Raw genomic sequence first — 26690 nt, forward strand, 5'->3', positions numbered from 1 at the left:
CTGTATTTATTAGGCCGAAAGGACTGCATCTGTTGATGGGTCCCCTTTTTCTGTTGTGCGGCAACATAAGGAAGAAAAGATGACTTACCCGCAGTAGCGGTAGACACCAGGTCAGCCTGGCCGTCACCAAACAAGACACTACCTTTGAAGGGGAGAGCTTCCATATTTTTCTTGGAGTCGGCATCAGCATTCCTTTGACGGATCCACAGCGCCCTCCTGGCCGTGAACGCCATGGCATTGGCTCTTGATCCCATGAGGCCGACTTCTCTCGCCGCATCCTTTAGGTAATTTGCAGCGTCCTTCATATAACCAAGAGTCAAAAGAATACATTTTCTTTATCAAGGGTATCCATATCAGAAGCTAAATTATCAGCCCATTTAGCAATAGCACTACTCACCCATACCGACGCCCCAGCAGGTCTGAGCAATGCACCAGTATTAACGAAAATGGCCTTCAAAGACGTCTCCAGCTTGCGATCCTCCGGATGCTTGAGAGCAGCCGTGTCAGGGGACGGAAGCGCCACCTTTTTGGACAAACGGGATAGAGCCTTGTCGACATTTGGAGACGACTCCCATATTTACCTGTCATCAGAGGGGAAAGGATACGCCATAAAAATTCTCTTGGGAATCTGCCACCTCTTGTCCGGCGACTCCCAAGCTTTTTCACAAAGAGCATTCATTTCATGAGAGGGGGGAAACTTCACCTCAGGTTTTTTCCCTTTAAAGAGGCAAATCCTTGTTTCCTGAACAGTAGGTTCGTCAGAGATATGTAAAACATCTTTAATAGCCACGATCATGTACTGAATACTCTTAACTACCCTTGGGTGTAAAGTAGCCTCATTAAAATCGACATCGGAATCCGATTCCGTGTTGGCATCTGTATCTACCATCTGGGTAAATGAACGTATTTGTGACCCTGAGGAGGTCTGTACCTGAGCCAAAGCATCTTCCATGGATTTTCTCCATGTTTGAGTCTGAGAATCAGATTTATCAAGCCTCTTAGACAATAAAGCCACATTAGCATTAAGTGTACTTAACATAGCAACCCAATCAGCAGTCGGCTGTGCCGACAGAGCCATCTCCAGCCCCTTTTCTGCGCCCCCAGTAACCTCCTCCGGGGAGGAACACTCAGCCTCAGACATGCCGACACGTAGTACCGACACCCACACACTCACACTGGCCAAATAAAGGGGACAGCCTACAGGAAAGCCTGGAGAGAGAAACACAGAGGGAGTATGCCAGCCGACACCCCAGCGCCTATATACTACACAAGTATAATATATATCAGTAGCGCTGAAACAACAAGAAAAAGCACCAAATTATCTGTGCCCCCCCCCCGTTTTGCTCCCTGTTACTTGTGAGGAGCATGGAGGTCCCGGGCCAGCGTCTCTGCAGCGGCTGTGGAGAGAAGAAAATGGCGCTGGTGAGCTGTGCAGCTAAGCCCCGCCCCTTCCCGGCGCGCTTCAGTCCCGCTCAAATTTTAAAATTTATACTGGAGGGGAATTATATACGGTGCCCGGGCACCAAATATGCCTTTAGCTAGTCTTGATGACCTCAGTAACTGCTGCCCAGCACGCTCCCCCCCAGCGCCCTGCACCCTGCGAGTGCCGTTGGTGAAGTGTGTGGGAGCATGGAGCGCAGCGCTAACGCTGCGCTGTACCTCGTTACTGAAGTCTTCTGCCGTCACTGAAGTCTTCGGTTCTTCGAATACTCACCCGGCTTCTTTCTTCTGGCTTCTGTGAGGGGGGTGACGGCGCGGCTTTGGGAACAAGCAGCTAGGCGAACCAAGTGATCGAACCCTCAGGAGCTAATGGTGTCCAGTAGCCTCAGAAGCAGAGCCCTTGAATTAAGAAGAAGTAGGACTGCTTCTCTCCCCTCACTCCCACGATGCAGGGAGCCTGTAGCCAGCAGGTCTCCCTGAAAATAAAAAACCTAACAAAAGTCTTTCTAGAGAAACTCAGTAGAGCTCCCCTAGTGTGTGTCCAGTCACTCAGTCTAACTGAGGTCTGGGGGAGGGGCATAGAGGGAGGAGTCAGTTCACACCCAGTCAAAGTCTTTTTAGTGTGCCCAAGCTCCTGCGGATCCAGTCTATACCCCATGGTCCTTTTGGAGTCCCCAGCATCCTCTAGGACGTAAGAAAAATAATAACTATATTATAATTCTAAAACAAATATAAATATATAAATATATATATATATATATATATATATATATATATATATATATACATACATATACACACACACACGCACATATATACATACATACATATACACACATACAACTGGAAAACAAGCAATCTGCAATGTCCATCAGTTCTGGCTAGTTTACATTATTATCCTATGCTCATTAAGACATAATTGTACGAAAATATATGTTACCTGGAAAATCTTCAGGCTCGAAAACTGACTCCTGAGGAGGTCCAAATGAAGAAGGGGTAGGATAGGCACGGCACACAGAATTTGTTTCACTACTGCAAGCAGAGGATCGACAAAGAATAATTTACAGACAACATATGAGGAAACAGATCAGGAGTATAGGGAAGAATGAATAAGGTCTGTATAAAGAAATATGCTGATAATTATCCCACAGCTCTCGATATTTGGAATCTTCAGCGAATAGAATTTTAGATTTACGGAATAAGAAAATATCAAATTGTGACATTCACTAGTTGGTTAGGTGAAAAATAATGTCAACATTATGCATGCATATGATACAAACATATGAGCTTTAGGATTATGCAGCAATTAGGGAAAAATAGTACTTTTGCCATCCACAATGAGAACTTCAGGTAAATGTCAAAATTGAGAATATCAATATTTCAAATGTTGACATTGTGACCATGCACAGTGATATAATAGTTATGGTAAAACTTACCGTTGATAACTCTATTTCTTCTAAGTCCACAGTATCCACAAGATAAACATTGGGATATGAGGTAGCGACAGCGGATTGGCACCAATCGAGCAAAGCTTTCGGCCTCCCAGAAAGCAACGGACCAGTCCCCTATATCCCCGCCTCCTGGCTCAGGCAATTCAGTTGTTTTCCAAAGATCAAGGCAGGAGCATCATCAGAGAGCCCTAATCAGGCAAGAAGAACACACATGCACACCCTTCCGTACAAGAAGGAAGAGGTTAGTAGGTGAAAGGATCATCAAATTAGGTGCGTCAGGGTGGGATCCCTGTGGATACTGTGGACTTAACGTTGATAATTCTATTTCTCCTAAGTCTACCATAACTATTATTTCTCCTGTAGGTTCTACAGGTTATCCACAGGATAAACATTGGGATGTCCCAAAGCAAATTTAGTGGTGGGAACGCTCCTGATTGAATTTGGGCGAAGAATTCTCCTGTCCAGCGTCCTGAGAAGCAAAGGTATCAAAGGCATAATGTCGAATGAAGCAGAGACCAGAATGGGGGGATCAGTTTGAGAATATGCTTCTGAAATTGTCATCCGAAGCCACCTCGCCAGTGTCTGCTTGTCAGCAGGCCATCCTCTCTTGTGAAATCCGTAGAGAACAAAGAGAGTGTCCGTCTTTCTGATGGCACTGGTACAATCCCCATATATCCTTAAGGCACGGACTACATCCAATGATGCATCTCCCGCAGAAAGGTCTGACCCTTGGAAGGCCGGGACAACAATTTCTTCGTTAAGGTGGAATTTAGACACCACCTTAGGAAGATAACCAGATTTGGTTCTAAGAACTGCTCTATCTGGATGAAAAATCAGAAAAGGGGGGCGCCATAACAATACCCCTAAATCCGAAATTCTTCTAGCTGAAGCAATAGCCAGTAGAAAGAGTTTTAGCTGTCAACCATTTAAGATCCACTTGCTTTAGTGGTTCAAATGGAGCAACGTGAAGCGCCTTTAGGACTAAACTTATATCCCAAGGCACTGCAGGAGGAACAAGGGGAGGTTGGATGTGAAGCACTCCTTGGAAGAAAGTGCCAACATCCTGTAGGTTAGCACTTTTCTTTTGGAACCATACTAACAACGCTCAAGGAAGCCACCCATAGCCCTTTATCAATTCCTGCCTGAAGGAATGCTAGGACTCTGGAAACTCTGAAAGACCTAGGGTCAAATTTCCGGTCACTGCACCACTGAATATAGGCTTGCCATATTCAGTGATAAATGCGAGCTGAGGATGGTTTCCTTGCTCTGATCATTGTTTGAATTACCTGTTGTGAGAATCCTCTTGCTTTCAGAATGGAAGTCTCAAGAGCCACGCCGTCAAAGACAGTCGATCCAGGTGCTTGTAATAGCAAGGACCCTGAGACAGTAGATCTGGACGTTGAAGGAGTAGAAATGGAGCATCCATCGACAGCCTCTGCAGATCTGTGTGTACCAATGTTTTCAGGGCCAAGCCGGAGCTATTAGTATCACAGCGCCCTTTCCGTTTTACCTTTCGCATCACCCTGGGCAACAGGGAGATTGATGGAAACACATAGGCCAGACGAAATTCCCATCTCACTGACAAGGCATCCACCAAGGTTGCTTTAGGATCCTTTGTTCTTAACCCGTATGCGGGAACTTTGTTGTTCTGACGGAACACCATGAGATCTATCTCCGGTAACCCTCACTTGTCTACCAGACTCTGGTAGACCTTGGGTTGTAAAGCCCATTCATTTGCATGAATGGTGTGTCGACTGAGAAAATCTGCTTCCCAGTTTAGGACTTCCGGAATAAACCCTGCGGACAAGGCTGGACGATGAAGTTCTGACCACTTTAACATGCGGCTTACCTCCTTCATTGCTTTTTGGCTGCGAGTTCTTCCCCGGTTATTGAGGTACGCTACTGCCGTTGCATTGTCAGAGCGAATTTGAACTGGTTTCCCCTGAAGAAACGTCCTTTGCCTGAATTAGTGCCATGTAAATGGCCCGAAGTTCCAATATATTTATTGGTAGGTAACTTTCTTCCTTGGTCCACTGTCCTTGGAAGCAACTTCTTCCAGACACTGCTCCCCAGCCCTGAAGACTGGCGTCCGTTGTCAGAATTTCCCAATCTGATATCCAAAAGGGTCTCCCTTTGTCCAGATGAGATGTCTGTAGCCACCAGGCTAATGATCTCCTTACTTCCAGAGGAAGGACCATAATCTGCGTTTTTATTGTCTGATAAAAACCATTCCATTTGGAAAGGATCAGAAGTTGCACAGGCCTCGAGTGGAACTGAGCATACTCCACCATGACGAATGTCGACACCATTAATCCCATTATGCACCTTGCTGCATGAATGCATACCTTTTGACTGTGTAGCAGCTCCTGAATCTTTGACTGAATTTTGGATGTTTTGTTCAGAGGTAAAATTACTCTCTGAAGACCCGAATTCAACACAAATGAGTCAATTTGCCCAATTTATGAGCCAACCGTATCTCTGCAAACAAAGTTATTGTCTGCTGCAGCTACACTGAGGCAATTCCTGAGATTGTGACAGGATTAATAAATCGTTGAGGTATGGAAATATCCTTATCCCCTGCTGACGGAGATAAGCTGTCATTACCACTATCATTTTGGTGAATACTCTGGGAGCTGTGGCCTGTCCAAATGGTAGGGCCTGAAAATGAAAATGTTGCTGGAGGATAGCAAACATGAGATTGCGCTGATGGGACAGTGCTATAGGAAGCATCCTGGATATCCAAAGATACCATAAAATCCTCTGGCTCCATGGCCAAAATAATAGAACGTAAAGTCTCCATATGAAGCAGGCACCCAAATGTAGTTGTTCAGCACTTTTGAGATGGAGTATGGGCCGGAACGACCCATTTGGCTTCTGGACTAGAAACTGGTTGGAATAAAAACCTTGTCCTCGTTGTGCAGGAGGAACTGGAATTATCACTCCTGACTGAAGCAAATTCTCAACTGCCTCTTGCAATGCCCTGGCCTTCATCAAACACTGAAGATGGGCTGGTACAAAAAAACCTTTGAGGGTGTTTCTTGAAAGCAAATGCATAAACGTGAGATACCGCTTCTTGCACCCAAGCGTCTGTGGTAGACTGCTGCCAGATCTGTGCAAACTGAAGAAGTTGGCCTCCACACCGGGGTCCCCCAGGCGGGGGCCCACATCATCAGGCTGATGGCTTATCTTCTGACTTGGAAACCGGCCCTCTGGCAGCCCAGTGCTTTTTAGTCATACCAGACTTATCAGATTGAGATTGTTTGCCATACCCATTTCCTTAGGCTTGGATTTGTGTGTGGAAGGAAACTTCACTTTCTTGGGAGTCTGCCTCGGACTCCAAAATACTGTCTAATTCTTTACCAAAAAGAATATCTCCAGTAAAAGGCAAAGACTCCAGAAACTTCTTGGATTCTGAGTCAGCTTTCCATGTACAGTACGTAGCCAAACTGCTCTGCGAGCTGCTCCTGCGGAGGCTGATGCTTGAAAGGCAAATCCATATCCAAGGCTGCTTCTTCCATAAAAATAGCCACCTGTTTTATATGTGCAATATGGGATATTTGCTCTCTAGATGCCCATGAAAGATCATCCTCCAATGCATCAGCCCAGGCTGCCACTGCTTTTGCCATCCAGGTTGAAGCCATGGATGGTCTTAGGATTGCCCCAGACAAGGAGAAAACAGTTTTTAGAAAACCATCTATTTTCCTATCCATTACATCAGTTAATGATGTTGAAGGCAGAAGTAATGTAGATTTTCGCACCAATCGAATGACATGCGCATCTACTTTGGAAGCCACCTCCCTTTTTTAATAGTCCTCAGCTGGAAGAGGATAATGGTAATTCCATTTCTTTGGAATTCTAAAAACTTTTTACTGGGTGTTACCCAAGCCTCTTGCATAACTTCTGTCAGCTGTTCTTACCCAGGAAGTTCAGTCCTAACTGTTTTGGGACGTTTAAACACAGGTGCCTTAGATTTTAACAAAAGCTCTGCTACTTCCTCTAAGGATAGAATTACTTTTATAGCCCTAATTAGCTCAGGTAAGTCCACTGAGCTGAGACATTCATCCTCATCTCTGTATGCAGACCTGGAGTGCGATGAGTCCTCATCCTCCCACGAGTACCCATCCGAAACATGTGTAGACTGTGAAGATGTTGTTTCATGTCAGATTTACTTTCCATCGGCCTTTCAGCCTGTTTTTGTTGAAAGGCTGCAGATTCCTGTACTTGATGTAATAAACTCCAGGTGGAATGTTGCATGTAAGGGTTAATAGGGTAATCTATCCCTGGTATAGGAGCTGGCATTATACGCTCAACTATACTGGATGTCATCTGTGCAAACGTAGCCCATGGGGGTTCCATTTGAACCTGTGCCTGCCTTGGATTATTCAGGAGGCTTTAGTGAAAACTAAAACAGTTTGTACATAATCCATTTTGAACCAGATCCTGAGAGGTTAGCCCAGTTTTGCAAGACAAACATGAAATTAGTATTGGTATTCAGTCGCACAGCGAAAGAAACAGCAGCAATAGTTTACAGACTCATATGCATCAGGCTCTTCTCCAACTATTCGTACTCAATGGTAGATAGAGACTTAGGGGGTCATTCCGACCTGATCGCACGCTAGCTATTTTTTGCAGCGCTGCAATCAGGTCAAAACTCGGCAAAACTGCACATGCGTATGCATCGCAATGCGCAGGCGCGTGTACGGGTACAAAGCGGATCGTTGCTGGGCGATGGATTTAACGAAGAATCAGATGATCGCAAGAAGTTTGTGACACACCAGTCATACAGCCGCCTATGCTGCGACTAGGTCCTTTTAGATACACAGCGTCTCAGACGGAAGCGGGAAACCCATTCATGGCGGGAAACTCGGAGGAAACTGGTCATGAACCGGGGGGGGGAGGGGCGACCAGGGGAGTGCCTTACTCCCCACTGCGGACATAAATCCCAGGGAACGCGGCCTCAAACTACCCCTGAAGCCTATGATCCCTAAGGCTTAGTGCTGGTGCACCCGAGGTGGCAGCCGCATCAGCAACTGTTCAGTAGTCTCCAACCCAAACAGTGCGGCTGTGTTTTGCGTTTCCCCTGCTAAGCGGAACCGATGCCTTACCTTCTCTCCCAGTGCTCCGGCTACAGCCTGGTTACGTCTGTTGGACTTGCTAGTACATCCTACACAGACGCCCGCCGAAACAGCACTGTACACGTGAGTAAGCTTTGTCGCGAACCGGTGGGGAGTTGTTAGGAGCGACTGTTTCTAAGATACGTATAAAACAATTTTTATAAAGATCGCTCAAACAAAACAAAAAAAAAAAGTTAAAGAGTAAGACTATTAAAAAAATAATAATAATAATAATAATAAAAAGCTTATGGCTGCTGAAAACCAGCAGCCCATTTGACCATGGTCTGGCTCCTGCCACACCAAACAAAAAAACTGAATTGCCTGAGCCAGGAGGCAGGGATATAGGGGACTGGCCCGTTGCATTCTGGGAGGCCAAAAGCTTTGATCATTAGTGCCAATCCGCTGTCGCTACCTCATATCCCAATGTTTATCTTGAGGATAACCTATGGACCCTGCAGTAGAAATACCGTATATACTAGAGTATAAGTCGACCCGAATATAAGCCGAGGCACCCAATTTTACCACAAATCCTGGGAAAACTTATTGACTCGAGTATAAGCCTAGGGTGGGAAATGCAGCTCTAACCGTACACAGCCCTCAGTGCCAGATATGCCCTCATACTGCCAGATATGCCCTCATGCTGCCAGATATGCCCCACAGTGCCAGATATGTCCTCATGCTGCCAGATATGCCCCACAGTGCCAGATATGCCCTCATGCTGCCAGATATGCCCCACAGTGCCAGATATGCTCTCATGCTGCCAGATATGCCCCACAGTGCCAGATATGCCCCACAGTGCCAGTTTGTTACATACCCTCCGTCGCTCCCGTGCTGTCTTCTGAAGGAGGGACACGGAGGGCACAGCGCTTGGCTCTCCGGTTCGTGCACTGCCGGTTCGTGCACTTCCTTTAACACACACACGCCGCTGCCGCCGGAGACGCAGGAGGGACACAGGAGAGCCGCGCACTGTGCCCTCCGTGTCCCTCCTACAACTGACTCGAGTATAAAAAAAGGTGCTGAAAAAGTCGGCTTATACTCGAGTGTATACGGTATATATTTATATATTTTTCTTTCACATTTAATGTATTTTTTTTATGTTTAAATATGCTACAAAGTAAGAATGCTTTAAAAAATAGAAATGCTAATAGTCTATGTTTATAAATGAACAAAATGCAAAGTGAATGAACAGAAGAGCATCTAAAATCAAATCAACATTTGGTGTGACCACCCTTTGCCTTCAGAACAGCATTAATTCTTCTAGGTACACTTGCACACAGATTTTGAAGGCACTCGGTAGGTAGGTTGTTCCAAACATCTTGAGAGCTATCCCCAGATTTGATTTAGAGTTCTCTTCTGTTCATTCACTTTGCATTTTGTTAACTGATAAAAATAAAAAAACTATTTTCGAAAGTATTCTTACTTTGCAGCATTTTTCCACACCTGCCTAAAACTTTTGCAGAGTACTGTAATATATATATTATATATATATATATATATATGTATCCGTTGAATATATTTTTGACTTAAGTCCATTAAGTAGTGTGGATATTTGTGACTGTTGTGCAATAAACCATATCTTTTCATTTTTCACATCTTTTGCTTTTTTGAGGAGTTCAGCAATTATTTATGTTTCTGTGTTATGAGTTGTCTTTCTTGTGTGGTTTTATTTTATTGTATTGAACATGATTAGCCACTTCAGAACTCCCTTAAAATCAGTATCTTATGGTTTTGCGCATCCATTAGCGGTGTATGTGCATGGGCTTGTGTATCGCCGCTTTTGCTGTGCCAGGTGGTGCCTACTGTGTATTAAATTTATACTTGCTACTCGGCCTCTTTGGCACCTTTTGCGGCTGAATTTATCTTTGTGGAATGCTATTTGCGGCTTATCTAATACATTATCTATTTGTGGTAAAGACGGTGTTACACACGGTCTAGTGTGCTTATGCACTTCCGGCCTTTGGCTCCTGTCAATATTGTGTGGAATGCATTGAGGGTTACACTGATTCACTTCCTGTTTCAGACTGTTGATATAGTGTATGAATTGCATAGTTTGTGTGTATAGTGCATGGAACACATGCTGCACTCCACCGATTCACTTCCAGGTTTCCAGTTTTGACGTTCTGCGATTCCAGATCACTGAATACAGAGTTCTACACATATTAGATTGTTATGTGCCACCGGTTTATCTATGTATGTCATTACAGTGAGTAATCCAATAGATGTGGTTGAACTAAAGGTTCTAAAACTTTTTTGAATCAAGGCACCCTAGAGAATCAGAATTTTTCTCACAGCACCTCTAGGCCAAACATTTTTTATTGAGAAATGTAAAAATAATTAAATTAAGTACATTGTATTTATATCTCATCCTTAGGCTCAGTTGTGTGGTAAGGGACAGGATTTGCTTTGGTTTGTTCACATTTTATGATTGGTAGCAACCAGCAGTGGTTTTGCCTATTACATGGACCATAAATAGTTTTAATTGGTCCTGGACTACCAATCCAAGTCACCCCTGCAAGTGTCCGGAGGCACCCCAGGGTGCCACAGCACACAGTTTGAGAACCACTGGGTTAACATATTGTTTGCTGTGAATAATATATGTTTACATATTTACATAGGCACTACTATGACCCTCTGACCTGGTTGTTATTAATGTGCATTCCACAATGATTTTAGGTATTACCATGGCTCGTTTCCTGCCAATTGACTAATTATTTCATTTACTGTGATTGAAGGGAGGTCTGGAGGCAGTACCAGTATGCTTCCTGTCTTAATGCTGGACTGACCTTTTCCAAGCTGCGTGTCTTGAGAATGACCCATAGGGGTTGACACGTCAACCTATTTTGATGGTGAATATGACCTAATAAAATCTGTGATTTTACACTATTGGTGAGTGCCCTCAAATATACACACACACACACAAACAGAAGAAGGGGGCGCACATAGTGCAAATCACTTTTATTTAAAACTGATAAAATACCTTTGGCACAGGATCCACATAAACATATAAGATCACGGTGACAGTGTCCACATTAAATGAATGAAACTCGTACAGAGGTTCTCACCCGTGTGGACTGGTTACCACATGATGTATACAGAATGAAAGCTCCAATCTCTGCCTGCCGGTAAGGGCTGTACTGCACTGGGAACCGGGACCTCACACCACGACAGCGGCTTACGGGACGCCACGGCTCATCTGGACAACACAGGCAGGACGCACAAACCGGTTGTCAGCTTGGAGGTGGGTACGTCTAGCAGGCCACGCCTCTATGTATTTCGCATGTAGCTTCATCAGGAGCCTCGGCACGAGTCTCATTCATTTAATGTGGATTCTGACACAGTGATCTCATGTGTTAATGTGGATCCCTTTCCAAAGGGATTTTATCCGTTTTAAATAAAAGTGATTTGCACTATGTGCACCCCCTTCTTTTGTTTCTGTATTTAGACTATCGGACTCCAGGAGTCCAGAGTCTCTACAGGAGGGGTGCAGCGGTTTTTAAAAGGCTATAAACCTAGTGCTATATCCCAGAGTTTTTGATGACCTTGAGGATTTCTTTCTATCTTTTAAGTGGAGACTGAACACTGACCAGCGCACCTGTACACCATTATTATATATATATATATATATATATATATATATATATATATATATATATATATATATATATATATATATATATATATAAATAATCTCTATCTCTCTCTGCCGGACCGTGAGCTTTGATTGACTCATGAACCAGTGTCTGATTTATTTGACTTGCCCGCCGCCTGAGACCGGGCCCTCTAAGCAGCAACAGCAGAGCCCAGCGAGCAGCGGCAGAAAGTAGCACTGTTAGGGGCATGTGTGTATCTGCCACTGCACTGCTGGGGGCATGTGTGTATCTGGCACTATACTGAGGTCATTATGTGTATCTGGCACTATACTGGAACATTATATGTATCTGACACTATACTGGGGACATTATGTGTAAGGAGCACTACTGTGGGCACTATGTGTAAGGCTGCTAATTGTGCGTGTAGGGGGGGGGGGGGGTTTAACATATATATATTTATAGTTGGTTATCATAATGTAAAGTTGCGAGGCCAAGCCCACTTTCCCAGGAGCATGCGTGCCTTCCACACGCGCATTGAGAGAGGAGCACTTCAACATTTCTCATTCAGGTTGCTAGTAGGCTTGGAGCAGGCCATATATGCATGTATGGGATGTTATCACGATCCCGGCGGTCAGCATATAGACGCCGGGATACCAGCCGCCAGAATGCCAGCAGGGGGCCGAGGGCTATTCCCACTCTTGGGTGTCCACAACACCCATAGAATGGGAATAGAACATGAGAATAGCGAGCCACCGAGCCCACAAGGGGCTTCATTGCACTCGCCCCCTGCCGGCATTCTGGCGGGTGGGATTCCGGCGTCTGCATGCTGACTGCCGGGATCCCGAACCCAACATGCATGCATGTGCGTGTATATATATATATATATATATATATATATATATATATATATGTCGTAGTGGTGTCCGGCACTCAAAGCAATTGAGTGGTATAGTGCTGCGGTGCCCTCCTTGAGGGAATGGTGTCCCACTATATAATTCCAAGGATAAAGCAGGCGGCACTCAGCAGTCTGGATTCCTTTTAAACTTTTATTGAACAACCGACATGTTTCGGAGCTTCCTCCGTCCTCAGGGCAGTAACTGCCCTGAGGACGGAGGAAGCTCCGAAACATGTCGGTTGTTCAATAAAAGTTTAAAAGGAATCCAGACTCCTGAGTGCCGCCTGCTTTATCCTTGGAATTATATAATATATATATATATATATATATATATATATATATATATATATATATATATATATATATATATATATATATATATATATATATATATATATATATAGAGTCAAAAATAAGGAGAGCGCACCAATGAATAATAATAAAAAGTAACACTTTACTTGTGTAAATATCCACGTACATGTAAGTTTAGAATAATGCACTTAGCCACTCTCTCTGATAACTGCCGCTACATTGTGTTCCTTCAGTCAGCGGGGTATTTCTCACGGAGACACCGTTTGCTCTGTATCAAACGGGAGACAGAGCTTCGTCTGCAGATGCAAGCCACTACCAACGCGTTTCGTCACTAGGGGACTTCGTAAGGAGCTGTGCCCCCTAGTGACGAAACGCGTTGGGCGTGGCTTGCATCTGCAGACGAAGCTCTGTCTCCCGTTTGATACAGAGCAAACGGTATCTCCGTGAGAAATACCCCGCTGACTGAAGGAACACAACGTAGCGGCAGTTATCGGAGAGAGTGGCTAAGTGCATTATTCTAAACTTACATGTACGTGGATATTTACACAAGTAAAGTGTTACTTTTTATTATTATTCATTGGTGCGCTCTCCTTATTTTTGACATCATCTAGAAACCCCCGACTCCTGGCTGGAGTGGATGAGCGGGCACCGCATGTAGTAACTAAAAGACTCTGAGAACCACTAAAGTGTGCGCGAATCAGAATTATATATATATATATATATATATATATATATATATATATATATATATATATATATATATATATATATATATATATATATATATATATATATATATATATATATATATATATATGTATACACATATACACACACACACAGCTCAAAAAAATAAAGGGAACGCTAAAATAACACATCATAGATCTGAATGAATGAAATATTCTAATTAAATACTTTCTTCTTTACATAGTTGAATGTGCTGACAACAAAATCACACAAAAATTATCAATGGAAATCTAATTTATTAACCTATGGAGGTCTGGATTTGGCGTCACACTCAAAATTAAAGTGGAAAAACACACTACAGGCTTATCCAACTTTGATGTAGTGTCCTTAAAACAAGTCAAAATGAGGCTCAGTAGTGTGTGTGGCCTCCACGTGCCTGTATGACCTCCCTACAACGCCTGGGCATGCTCCTGATGAGGTGGTGGATGGTCTCCTGAGGGATCTCCTCCCAGACCTGGTCTAAAGCATCCGCCAACTCCTGGACAGTCTGTGGCGTTGGTGGATGGATCGAGACATGATGTCCCAGATGTGCTCAATTGGATTCAGGTCTGGAAAACGAGCGGGCCAGTCCATAGCATCAATGCCTTCGTCTTGCAGGAACTGCTGACACACTCCAGCCACATGAGGTCTAGCATTGTCTTGCATTAGGAGGAACCCAGGGCCAACCGCAGCAGCATATGGTCTCACAAGGGGTCTGAGGATCTCATCTCGGTACCTAATGGCAGTCAGGCTACCTCTGGCGAGCACATGGAGGGGTGTGCAGCCCCCCAAAGAAATGTCACCCCCCACCATTACTGACCCACTGCCAAACCGGTCATGCTGGAGGATGTTGCAGGCAGCAGAACGTTCTCCTTGGCGTATCCAGACTCTGTTACATGTGCTCAGTGAGAACCTGCTTTCATCTGTGAAGAGCACAGGGCGCCAGTGGCGAATTTGCCAATCTTGGTGTTCTCTGGCAAATGCCAAACGTCCTGCATGGTGTTGGGCTGTAAGCACAACCCCCACCTGTGGACGTCGGGCCCTCATACCACCCTCATGGAGTCTGTTTCTGATCGTTTGAGTAGACACATGCACATTTGTGGCTTGCTGGAGGTCATTTCGCAGGGCTCTGGCAGTGCTCCTCCTGTTCCTCCTTGCACAAAGGCGGAGGTAGCGGTCCTGCAGCTGGGTTGTTGCCCTCCTACGGCCTCCTCCACGTCTCCTGATGTACTGGCCTATCTACTGGTAGCGCCTCCATGCTCTGGACACTACGCTGACAGACACAGCAAACCTTCTTGCCACAGCTCGCATTGATGTGCCATCCTGGATGAGCTGCACTACCTGAGCCACTTGTGTGGGCTGTAGACTCCGTCTCATGCTACCATTAGAGTGAAAGCACTGCCAGCTTTCAAAAGTGACAAAAACATCAGCCAGAAAGCATAGGAGCTGAGAAGTGGTCTGTGGTCACCACCTGCAGAACAACTCCTTTATTGGGGGGGTCTTGCTAATTGCCTATAATTTCCACCTGTTGTCTATTCCATTTGCACAACAGCATGTGAAATCAATCGTCAGTGTTGCTTTTTAAGTGGACAGTTTGATTTCACAGAAGTGTGATTGACTTGAAGTTACATTGTGTTAAGTGTTCCCTTTATTTTTTTGAGCTGTGTGTGTGTGTGTATATTATATATATATATATATATATATATATATATATATATATATATATATATATATATATATATATATACACACACACACACATATACATATATATATATATATATATATATATATACATACATACATACATACATACACACACACACACACACATACATACATACACATTATATATACATATATATATATACATATATATATACATACATATATATATATATATATATATATATATAATAAGAATTTACTTACCGATAATTCTATTTCTCATAGTCCGTAGTGGATGCTGGGGACTCCGAAAGGACCATGGGGAATAGCGGCTCCGCAGGAGACAGGGCACAAAAAAGTAAAGCTTTACTAGGTCAGGTGGTGTGCACTGGCTCCTCCCCCCATGACCCTCCTCCAGACTCCAGTTAGGTACTGTGCCCGGACGAGCATACACAATAAGGGAGGCATTTTGAATCCCGGGTAAGACTCATACCAGCCACACCAATCACACCGTACAACTTGTGATCTAAACCCAGTTAACAGTATGACAACAGAAAGGGCCTCTTAAAGATGGCTCACAACAATAATAACCCGATTTTTTTGTAACAATAACTATGTACAAATATTGCAGACAATCCGCACTTGGGATGGGAGCCCAGCAGGAGACAGGGCACAAAAGTAAAAGCTTTAAGACTACCTGGTGTGCACTGGCTCCTCCCCCTATGACCCTCCTCCAAGCCTCAGTTAGGATACTGTGCCCGGACGAGCGTACACAATAAGAAAGGATTTTGAATCCCGGGTAAGACTCATACCAGCCACACCAATCACACCGTACAACTTGTGATCTGAACCCAGTTAACAGCATGATAACAGAGGAGCCTCTGAAAAGATGGCTCACAACAATAATAACCCGATTTTTTTGTAACAATAACTATGTACAAATATTGCAGACAATCCGCACTTGGGATGGGAGCCCAGCATCCACTACGGACTATGAGAAATAGAATTATCGGTAAGTAAATTCTTACTTTCTCTGACGTCCTAGTGGATGCTGGGGACTCCGAAAGGACCATGGGGATTATACCAAAGCTCCCAAACGGGCGGGAGAGTGCGGATGACTCTGCAGCACCGAATGAGAGAACTCCAGGTCCTCCTCAGCCAGGGTATCAATTTTGTAGAATTTAGCAAACGTGTTTGCCCCTGACCAAGTAGCTGCTCGGCAAAGTTGTAAAGCCGAGACCCCTCGGGCAGCCGCCCAAGATGAGCCCACTTTCCGTGTGGAATGGGCTTTTACAGATTTTGGCTGTGGCAGGCCTGCCACAGAATGTGCAAGCTGAATTGTACTACAAATCCAACGAGCAATAGTCTGCTTAGAAGCAGGAGCACCCAGCTTGTTGGGTGCATACAGGATAAACAGCGAGTCAGATTTTCTGACTCCAGCCGTCCTGGAAACATATATTTTCAGGGCCCTGACTACGTCCAGCAACTTGGAATCCTCCAAGTCCCTAGTAGCCGCAGGCACCACAATAGGCTGGTTTAAGTGAAATGCTGAAACCACCTTAGGGAGAAATTGAGGACGAGTCCTCAATTCTGCCCTGTCCGTATGAAAAATTAGGTAAGGGCTTTTATAGGATAAAGCCGCTAATTCTGAGACACGCCTGGCTGAGGCCAGGGCTAACAGCATTACCACTTTCCATGTGAGATATTTTAAGTCCACAGTGGTGAGTGGTTCAAACCAATGTGATTTTAGGAACCCCAAAACTACATTGAGATCCCAAGGTGCCACTGGAGGCACAAAAGGAGGCTGTATATGCAGTACTCCCTTGACAAACGTCTGAACTTCAGGAACTGAAGCTAGTTCCTTTTGGAAGAATATTGACAGGGCCGAAATTTGAACCTTAATGGACCCTAATTTTAGGCCCATAGACAGTCCTGTTTGCAGGAAATGCAGGAAACGACCCAGTTGAAATTCCTCTGTAGGGGCCTTCCTGGCCTCACACCACGCAACATATTTACGCCAAATACGGTGATAATGTTGCACAGTTACATCCTTCCTGGCTTTGATCAGGGTAGGGATGACTTCATCCGGAATGCCTTTTTCCTTCAGGATCCGGCGTTCAACCGCCATGCCGTCAAACGCAGCCGCGGTAAGTCTTGGAACAGACATGGTCCCTGCTGGAGCAGGTCCTTTCTTAGAGGTAGAGGCCACGGGTCTTCCGTGAGCATCTCTTGAAGTTCCGGGTACCAAGTCCTTCTTGGCCAATCCGGAGCCACGAGTATAGTCCTTACTCCTCTCCTTCTTATGATTCTCAGTACCTTGGGTATGAGAGGCAGAGGAGGGAACACATACACTGACTGGTACACCCACGGTGTTACCAGAGCGTCCACAGCTATTGCCTGAGGGTCCCTTGACCTGGCGCAATATCTGTCCAGTTTTTTGTTGAGGCGGGACGCCATCATGTCCACCTTTGGTTTTTCCCAATGGTTCACAATCATGTGGAAGACTTCTGGGTGAAGTCCCCACTCCCCCGGGTGGAGATCATGTCTGCTGAGGAAGTCTGCTTCCCAGTTGTCCACTCCCGGAATGAACACTGCTGACAGTGCTATCACATGATTTTCCGCCCAGCGAAGAATCCTTGCAACTTCCGTCATTGCCCTCCTGCTTCTTGTGCCGCCCTGTCTGTTTACGTGGGCGACTGCCGTGATGTTGTCTGACTGGATCAGCACCGGCTGACCCTGAAGCAGAGGCCTTGCCTGACTTAGGGCATTGTAAATGGCCCTTAGTTCCAGGATATTTATGTGAAGTGACGTTTCCATGCTTGACCACAAGCCCTGAAAATTTCTTCCCTGTGTGACTGCTCCCCAGCCTCTCAGGCTGGCATCCGTGGTCACCAGGACCCAGTCCTGAATGCCGAACCTGCGGCCCTCTAGAAGATGAGCACTCTGCAACCACCACAGGAGAGACACCCTTGTCCTTGGAGACAGGGTTATCCGCTGATGCATTTGAAGATGCGATCCGGACCATTTGTCCAGCAGATCCCACTGAAAAGTTCTTGCGTGGAATCTGCCGAATGGAATCGCTTCGTAAGAAGCCACCATTTTTCCCAGGACCCTTGTGCATTGATGCACTGACACTTGGCCTGGTTTTAGGAGGTTCCTGACTAGGTCGGATAACTCCCTGGCTTTCTCCTCCGGGAGAAACACCTTTTTCTGTACTGTGTCCAGAATCATCCCTAGGAACAGCAGACGTGTCGTCGGAATCAGCTGCGATTTTGGAATATTTAGAATCCATCCGTGCTGTCGTAGTACTACTTGAGATAGTGCTACTCCGACCTCTAACTGTTCTCTGGACCTTGCCCTTATCAGGAGATCGTCCAAGTAAGGGATAATTAAGACGCCTTTTCTTCGAAGAAGAATCATCATTTCGGCCATTACCTTGGTAAAGACCCGGGGTGCCGTGGACAATCCAAACGGCAGCGTCTGAAACTGATAGTGACAGTTCTGTACCACAAACCTGAGGTACCCTTGGTGAGAAGGGCAAATTGGGACATGGAGGTAAGCATCCTTGATGTCCAGAGACACCATATAGTCCCCTTCTTCCAGGTTCGCTATCACTGCTCTGAGTGATTCCATCTTGAATTTGAACCTTTGTATGTAAGTGTTCAAGGATTTGAGATTTAAAATAGGTCTCACCGAGCCGTCCGGCTTTGGTACCACAAACAGCGTGGAATAATACCCCTTTCCCTGTAGGAGGGGTACCTTGATTATCACCTGCTGGGAATACAGCTTGTGAATGGCTTCCAATACCGCCTCCCTGTCGGGGGGAGACGTTGGTAAGGCAGACTTCAGGAACCGGCGAGGGGGAGACGTCTCGAATTCCAATTTATACCCCTGAGATACTACCTGCAGGATCCAGGGGTCCACTTGCGAGTGAGCCCACTGCGCGCTGAAATTCTTGAGACGGGCCCCCACCGTGCCTGAGTCCGCTTGTAAGGCCCCAGCGTCATGCTGAGGACTTGGCAGAAGCGGGGGAGGGCTTCTGTTCCTGGGAAGAGGCTGTCTGCTGCAGTCTTTTTCCCCTTCCTCTGCCCCGGGGCAGATACGAGTGGCCTTTTGCCCGCTTGCCCTTATGGGGACGAAAGGACTGAGCCTGAAAAGACGGTGTCTTTTTCTGCTGAGAGGTGACCTGGGGTAAAAAGGTGGATTTCCCAGCCGTTGCCGTGGCCACCAGGTCCGATAGACCGACCCCAAATAACTCCTCCCCTTTATACGGCAATACTTCCATATGCCGTTTGGAATCCGCATCACCTGACCACTGTCGCGTCCATAACCCTCTTCTGGCAGAAATGGACAGCGCACTTACTCTTGATGCCAGAGTGCAAATATCCCTCTGTGCATCTCTCATATATAGAAATGCATCCTTTAAATGCTCTATAGTCAATAATATATTGTCCCTGTCCAGGGTATCAATATTTTCAGTCAGGGAATCTGACCAAGCCACCCCAGCACTGCACATCCAGGCTGAGGCGATTGCTGGTCGCAGTATAATACCAGTATGTGTGTATATACTTTTAAGGATATTTTCCAGCTTCCTATCAGCTGGTTCCTTGAGGGCAGCCGTATCAGGAGACGGTAACGCCACTTGTTTTGATAAGCGTGTGAGCGCCTTATCTACCCTAGGGGGTGTTTCCCAACGCGCCCTAACCTCTGGCGGGAAAGGGTATAATGCCAATAATTTTTTAGAAATTAGCAGTTTTTTATCGGGGGAAACCCACGCTTCATCACACACCTCATTTAATTCATCTGATTCAGGAAAAACTACGGGTAGTTTTTTCACACCCCACATAATACCCTTTTTTGTGGTACTTGTAGTATCAGAAATGTTCAAAACCTCCTTCATTGCCGTGATCATGTAACGTGTGGCCCTACTGGAAAATACGTTTGTTTCCTCACCGTCGACACTGGAGTCAGTGTCCGTGTCTGTGTCGACCACCTGAGGTAACGGGCGCTTTAGAGCCCCTGACTGTGTTTGAGACGCCTGTACAGGTATTAACTGATTTGCCGGCTGTCTCATGTCGTCAACAGTCTTTTGTAAAGTGCTGACACTATCACGTAATTCCTTCCATAAGACCATCCAGTCAGGTGTCGACTCCCTAGGGGGTGACATCACTAATACAGGCAATTGCTCCGCCTCCATACCATTTTCCTCCTCATACATGTCGACACAACGTACCGACACACAGCACACACACAGGGAATGCTCTGATAGAGGACAGGACCCCACTAGCCCTTTGGGGAGACAGAGGGAGAGTTTGCCAGCACACACCAGAGCGCTATATATATATATATACAGGGATAACCTTATATGTGTTTTTCCCTTATATAGCTGCTGTATAGATTTATCTGCCAAATTAGTGCCCCCCCTCTCTTGTTTTACCCTGTTTCTGTAGTGCAGGACTGCAGGGGAGAGTCAGGGAGCTTCCCTCCAATGGAGCTGTGAGGAAAAATGGCTCCAGTGTGCTGAGATAGGCTCCGCCCCCTTCTCGGCGGCCGTTCTCCCGCTTTTTTATGGAAAAACAGGCATGAGTTAAATGCATCCATATAGCCCAGGAGCTATATGTGATGCATTTTTTGCCCCCTAAGGTGTTTATATTGCGTCTCAGGGCGCCCCCACCTAGGGGGTGTCACCCCCTGACGAAGTCCATTGACGAAACGCGTTGGACGTGGCCTGTGGAGCTGGTGACAGACTGTCATACCCTGGTCTTGTTCCCGGTGAAAGAAGGATTAACTGCCCGTGATTCCTAACAGAGAGACGGAGGATCGGTTGTGGGAGAGAGCGGCTCCGGGGCTTGATTGCTATGAAGGACGGAACGCACCATTTTAAACTGAGATGTATGTGAGCATTTGTTTTTAATAAATGGAATTGTAAACTTTTTACTTACACCTGCGCCCTCCATTCTTCTTTCGTTACATGTGCATTGGAATTAGTGGCTCTAATTCCTAAACGGAGGAAGCGGCAGCATACATCGTATATAAAAAACGGGACACAGGACTTTCTAAAAATATACTGGATACGTGAAAAAGGAAAGTGTGTCTGATGCGCAGCTTTTTTATTAACATATTATATATATACATACACATACACACATATACATACATATATACATACATACATACAGTTCTTGCATGGACCGGCACTCCCGCTGCTGGAAAAAGTGTGCCCCGGTGCCCTCTGTTACAAATGAGTTAGACGAGAGGCGGTAAAGCAATCAGCGGCACTCAGGGTCTTATTGTAGCAAACAGATGTATTAAAGAATCACTGCATAAAAGCCAACGTTTTCGGGACAAACACGTCCTGCTATTCACCTTGACAAAGGGACGTGTTTGTCCCGAAACGTTGGCATTCATGCAGTGATTCTTTAATACATCTGTTTGCTACAATAAGACCCTGAGTGCCGCTGATTGCTTTACCGCCTCTCGTCTATATATATATATATATATATATATATATATATATATATATATATCTATATATATATATATATATATATATATATCTATATATCTATATATATATATATATATATATATATATATATATATATATATATATATATATATATATATATATATATATATATATACACACATACAGGTTGAGAATCCCATATCCAAATATTCCGAAATACGGAATATTCCGAAATACGGACTTTTTTGAGTGAGAGTGAGATAGAGAAACCTTTGTTTTTTGATGGCTCAATGTACACAAACTTTGTTTAATATAAAAAGTCATTAAAATATTGTATTAAATGACCTTCAGGCTGTGTGTATAAGGTGTATATGAAACATAAATGAATTGTGTGAATGTACACACACTTTGTTTAATGCACAAAGTTATAAAAAATATTGGCTAAAATGCCCTTCAGGCTGTGTGTATAAGGTGTATATGAAACATAAATGCATTCTGAGCTTAGACTTAGGTCCCATCACTATGATATCTCATTATGGTATGCAATTATTCCAACATACGGAAAAATCCGATATCCAAAATACATCTGGTCCCAAGCATTATGGATAAGAGATACTCAACCTGTATGTATGTATGTATGTATGTATGTATGTATGTATGTATGTATGTATGTATGTATATATAATAAGAATTTACTTACCGATAATTCTATTTCTCGGAGTCCGTAGTGGATGCTGGGGTTCCTGAAAGGACCATGGGGAATAGCGGCTCCGCAGGAGACAGGGCACAAAAAAGTAAAGCTTTACTAGGTCAGGTGGTGTGCACTGGCTCCTCCCCCCATGACCCTCCTCCAGACTCCAGTTAGGTACTGTGCCCGGACGAGCATACACAATAAGGGAGGCATTTTGAATCCCGGGTAAGACTCATACCAGCCACACCAATCACACCGTACAACTTGTGATCTAAACCCAGTTAACAGTATGACAACAGAAAGGGCCTCTTAAAGATGGCTCCTTAACAATAACCCGAATTAGTTAACAATAACTATGTACAAGTATTGCAGATAATCCGCACTTGGGATGGGCGCCCAGCATCCACTACGGACTCCGAGAAATAGAATTATCGGTAAGTAAATTCTTATTTTCTCTATCGTCCTAAGTGGATGCTGGGGTTCCTGAAAGGACCATGGGGATTATACCAAAGCTCCCAAACGGGCGGGAGAGTGCGGATGACTCTGCAGCACCGAATGAGAGAACTCCAGGTCCTCCTTTGCCAGGGTATCAAATTTGTAAAATTTTACAAACGTGTTCTCCCCCGACCACGTAGCTGCTCGGCAGAGTTGTAATGCCGAGACCCCTCGGGCAGCCGCCCAAGATGAGCCCACCTTCCTTGTGGAGTGGGCTTTTACAGTTTTAGGCTGTGGCAGGCCTGCCACAGAATGTGCAAGTTGAATTGTGTTACAAATCCAACGAGCAATCGACTACTTAGAAGCAGGTGCGCCCAACTTGTTGGGTGCATACAATATAAACAGCGAGTCAGATTTTCTGACCCCAGCCGTCCTTGCAATGTATATTTTTAAGGCTCTGACAACGTCCAACAACTTGGAGTCCTCCAAGTCGCTAGTGGCCGCAGGCACCACAATAGGTTGGTTCAGATGAAATGCTGATACCACTTTAGGGAGAAAATGCGGACGAGTCCGCAGTTCTGCCCTATCCGAATGGAAGATTAGATAAGGACTTTTATAAGATAAAGCCGCCAATTCAGATACTCTCCTGGCAGAGGCCAGGGCTAGTAACATAGTCACTTTCAATGTGAGATATTTCAAATCCACCTTTTTCAATGGTTCAAACCAATGGGATTTGAGGAAATCTAAAACTACATTTAGATCCCACGGTGCCACCGGAGGCACCACAGGAGGCTGTATATGCAGTACTCCCTTGACAAAAGTCTGGACCTCAGGGACAGAGGCCAATTCTTTTTGGAAGAATATTGACAGGGCCGAAATTTGAACCTTAATGGATCCCAATTTGAGACCCATAGATAATCCTGATTGTAGGAAATGTAGGAAACGACCCAGTTGGAATTCCTCCGTCGGAACCCTCCGATCCTCGCACCACGCTACATATTTTCGCCAAATGCGGTGATAATGTTTCACGGTGACTTCCTTCCGTGCCTTAATCAAGGTAGGAATGACTTCTTCTGGAATGCCTTTCCCTTTTAGGATCTGGCGTTCAACCGCCATGCCGTCAAACGCAGCCGCGGTAAGTCTTGAAAAAGACAGGGACCCTGCTGTAGCAGGTCCCTTCTCAGAGGTAGAGGCCACGGTTCGTCCGTGAGCATCTCTTGAAGTTCCGGATACCAAGTCCTTCTCGGCCAATCCGGAACCACTAGTATTGTTCTTACTCTTCTTTGCCGTATGATCTTCAATACCTTTGGTATGAGCGGCAGAGGAGGAAACACATACACTGACTGGTACACCCAAGGAGTTACCAGTGCGTCCACAGCTATTGCCTGTGGATCTCTTGACCTGGCGCAATATTTGTCCAGTTTCTTGTTGAGGCGAGACGCCATCATGTCTACAATTTGGTCTTTCCCAACGGTCTATTAACATGTTGAAGACTTCTGGATGTAGACCCCACTCTCCCGGATGAAGATCGTGTCTGCTGAGGAAGTCTGCTTCCCAGTTGTCCACGCCCGGGATGAACACTGCTGACAGTGCTATCACGTGATTCTCCGCCCAGCGAAGAATCTTGGCAGCTTCTGCCATTGCACTCCTGCTTCTTGTGCCGCCCTGCCTGTTTACATGGGCGACCGCCGTGATGTTGTCCGACTGAATCAACACCGGCTTTCCTTGCAGGAGAAGTTCCGCCTGGCTTAGAGCATTGTAGATTGCTCTTAGTTCCAGAATGTTTATGTGAAGAGACTTTTCCAGACTCGTCCATACTCCCTGGAAGTTTCTTCCTTGTGTGACTGCTCCCCAGCCTCTCAGGCTGGCGTCCGTGGTCACCAGGATCCAATCCTGAATGCCGAATCTGCGGCCTTCTAATAGGTGAGCCTTCTGCAACCACCACAGAAGTGACACCCTTGTCTTTGGTGACAGGGTTATTCGCAGGTGCATCTGCAGATGCGACCCTGACCATTTGTCCAACAGATCCCTTTGGAATATTCTTGCATGGAATCTGCCGAATGGAATTGCTTCGTAAGAAGCCACCATTTTTCCCAGGACTCTTGTGCATTGATGTACTGACACTTTTCCTGGTTTTAGGAGGTTCCTGACCAGATCGGATAACTCCTTGGCTTTTTCCTCTGGAAGGAAAACCTTTTTCTGAACCGTGTCCAGAATCATTCCTAGGAACAGCAGACGAGTTGTCGGGATTAAATGGGATTTTGGAATATTCAGAATCCACCCGTGTTGTCTTAGCACCTCTTGAGATAGTGCTAAAGCTGTCTCCAGCTGTTCTCTGGACCTTGCCCTTATTAGGAGATCGTCCAAGTATGGGATAACTAATACGCCTTTTCTTCGAAGAAGAATCATCATCTCGGCCATTACCTTGGTAAAGACCCGAGGCGCCGTGGACAATCCGAACGGCAGCGTCTGAAACTGATAGTGACAGTTTTGAACAATGAACCTGAGGTACCCCTGGTGTGCGGGGTAAATCGGAACGTGTAGATACGCATCCTTGATGTCCAAGGATACCATAAAGTCCCCTTCTTCCAGGTTCGCTATCACTGCTCTGAGTGACTCCATCTTGAACTTGAACTTTTTTATGTAGAGGTTCAAGGACTTCAGATTTAGAATAGGCCTTACCGAGCCATCCGGCTTCGGTACCACAAATAGAGTGGAATAATACCCCTTTCCTTGTTGTAATAGGGGTACTTTGACTATCACCTGCTGAGCGTACAGCTTGTGAATGGCTTCCAACACCCTCTCCCTTTCGGAAGAGACGGTTGGTAAGGCAGACTTCAGGAAACGATGAGGAGGATCCGTCTCTAATTCCAACCTGTACCCCTGAGATATTATCTGCAGGATCCAGGGGTCTACCTGCGAGTGAGCCCACTGCGCGCTGTAATTTTTGAGACGGCCCCCCACTGTCCCCGAGTCCGCTTGAGAGGCCCCAGCGTCATGCTGAGGTTTTTGCAGGAGCCGGGGAGGGCTTCTGTTCCTGGGAAGGAGCTGCCTGTTGGTGTCTCTTCCCTCTTCCTCTGCCTCGTGGCAGGTACGACAAGCCCTTTGCTCTGTTATTTTTGTAGGAGCGAAAAGGCTGCGGTTGAAAGGTCGGTGCCTTTCTCTGTTGGGGAGTGACTTGAGGTAAAAAAGTGGATTTCCCGGCAGTAGCCGTGGCCACCAAGTCTGATAGACCAACTCCAAATAACTCCTCCCCTTTATACGGCAAAACCTCCATGTGACGTTTTGAATCCGCATCGCCTGTCCACTGTCGTGTCCATAAGGCTCTTCTGGCTGAAATGGACATAGCACTCATCCGAGATGCCAGTGTGCAAATATCCCTCTGTGCATCACGCATATAGATAAATGCATCCTTTATTTGTTCTAACGACAGTAAAACATTGTCCCTATCTAGGGTATCAATATTTTCAATCAGGGATTCTGACCAAACTACTCCAGCACTGCACATCCAGGCAGTTGCTATAGCTGGTCGTAGTATAACACCTGCATGTGTGTATATATTCTTATGAATAACTTCCATCTTTCTATCTGATGGATCCTTAAGTGCGGCCGTCTCAGGAGAGGGTAACGCCACTTGTTTGGATAAGCGTGTGAGCGCCTTGTCCACCTTAGGGGGTGTTTCCCAGCGCGCCCTAACCTCTGGCGGGAAAGGGTATAATGCCAATAACTTTTTTGAAATTATCAACTTTTTATCAGGAGCAACCCACGCTTCATCACACACGTCATTTAATTCTTCTGAATCAGGAAAAACTGTTTGTAGTTTTTTCACACCATACATAATACCCTGTTTTACGGTATCTGTAGTATCAGCTAAATGTAACGTCTCCTTCATTGCCAAA

At 45.4% G+C, this 26690-nt stretch overlaps 1 protein-coding gene across 7 annotated transcripts in view; it reads right to left on the reverse strand.

Annotated features, from left to right (window-relative positions):
* Window positions 1-26690, reverse strand: part of FCHO1 (FCH and mu domain containing endocytic adaptor 1) — a 325680-nt gene that overhangs the window by 89066 nt on the left and 209924 nt on the right. For all 7 annotated transcript variants that reach the window (XM_063914421.1, XM_063914420.1, XM_063914422.1 and 4 more), the window contains one exon: window positions 2381-2472. In XM_063914421.1, coding sequence (XP_063770491.1) covers window positions 2381-2472 — 92 coding nt within the window. The remainder of the gene's footprint in view (window positions 1-2380; window positions 2473-26690) is intronic.

The sequence above is a fragment of the Pseudophryne corroboree genome, chromosome 1 (assembly GCF_028390025.1).
Source record: "Pseudophryne corroboree isolate aPseCor3 chromosome 1, aPseCor3.hap2, whole genome shotgun sequence".
Classification (NCBI taxonomy): domain Eukaryota; kingdom Metazoa; phylum Chordata; class Amphibia; order Anura; family Myobatrachidae; genus Pseudophryne; species Pseudophryne corroboree.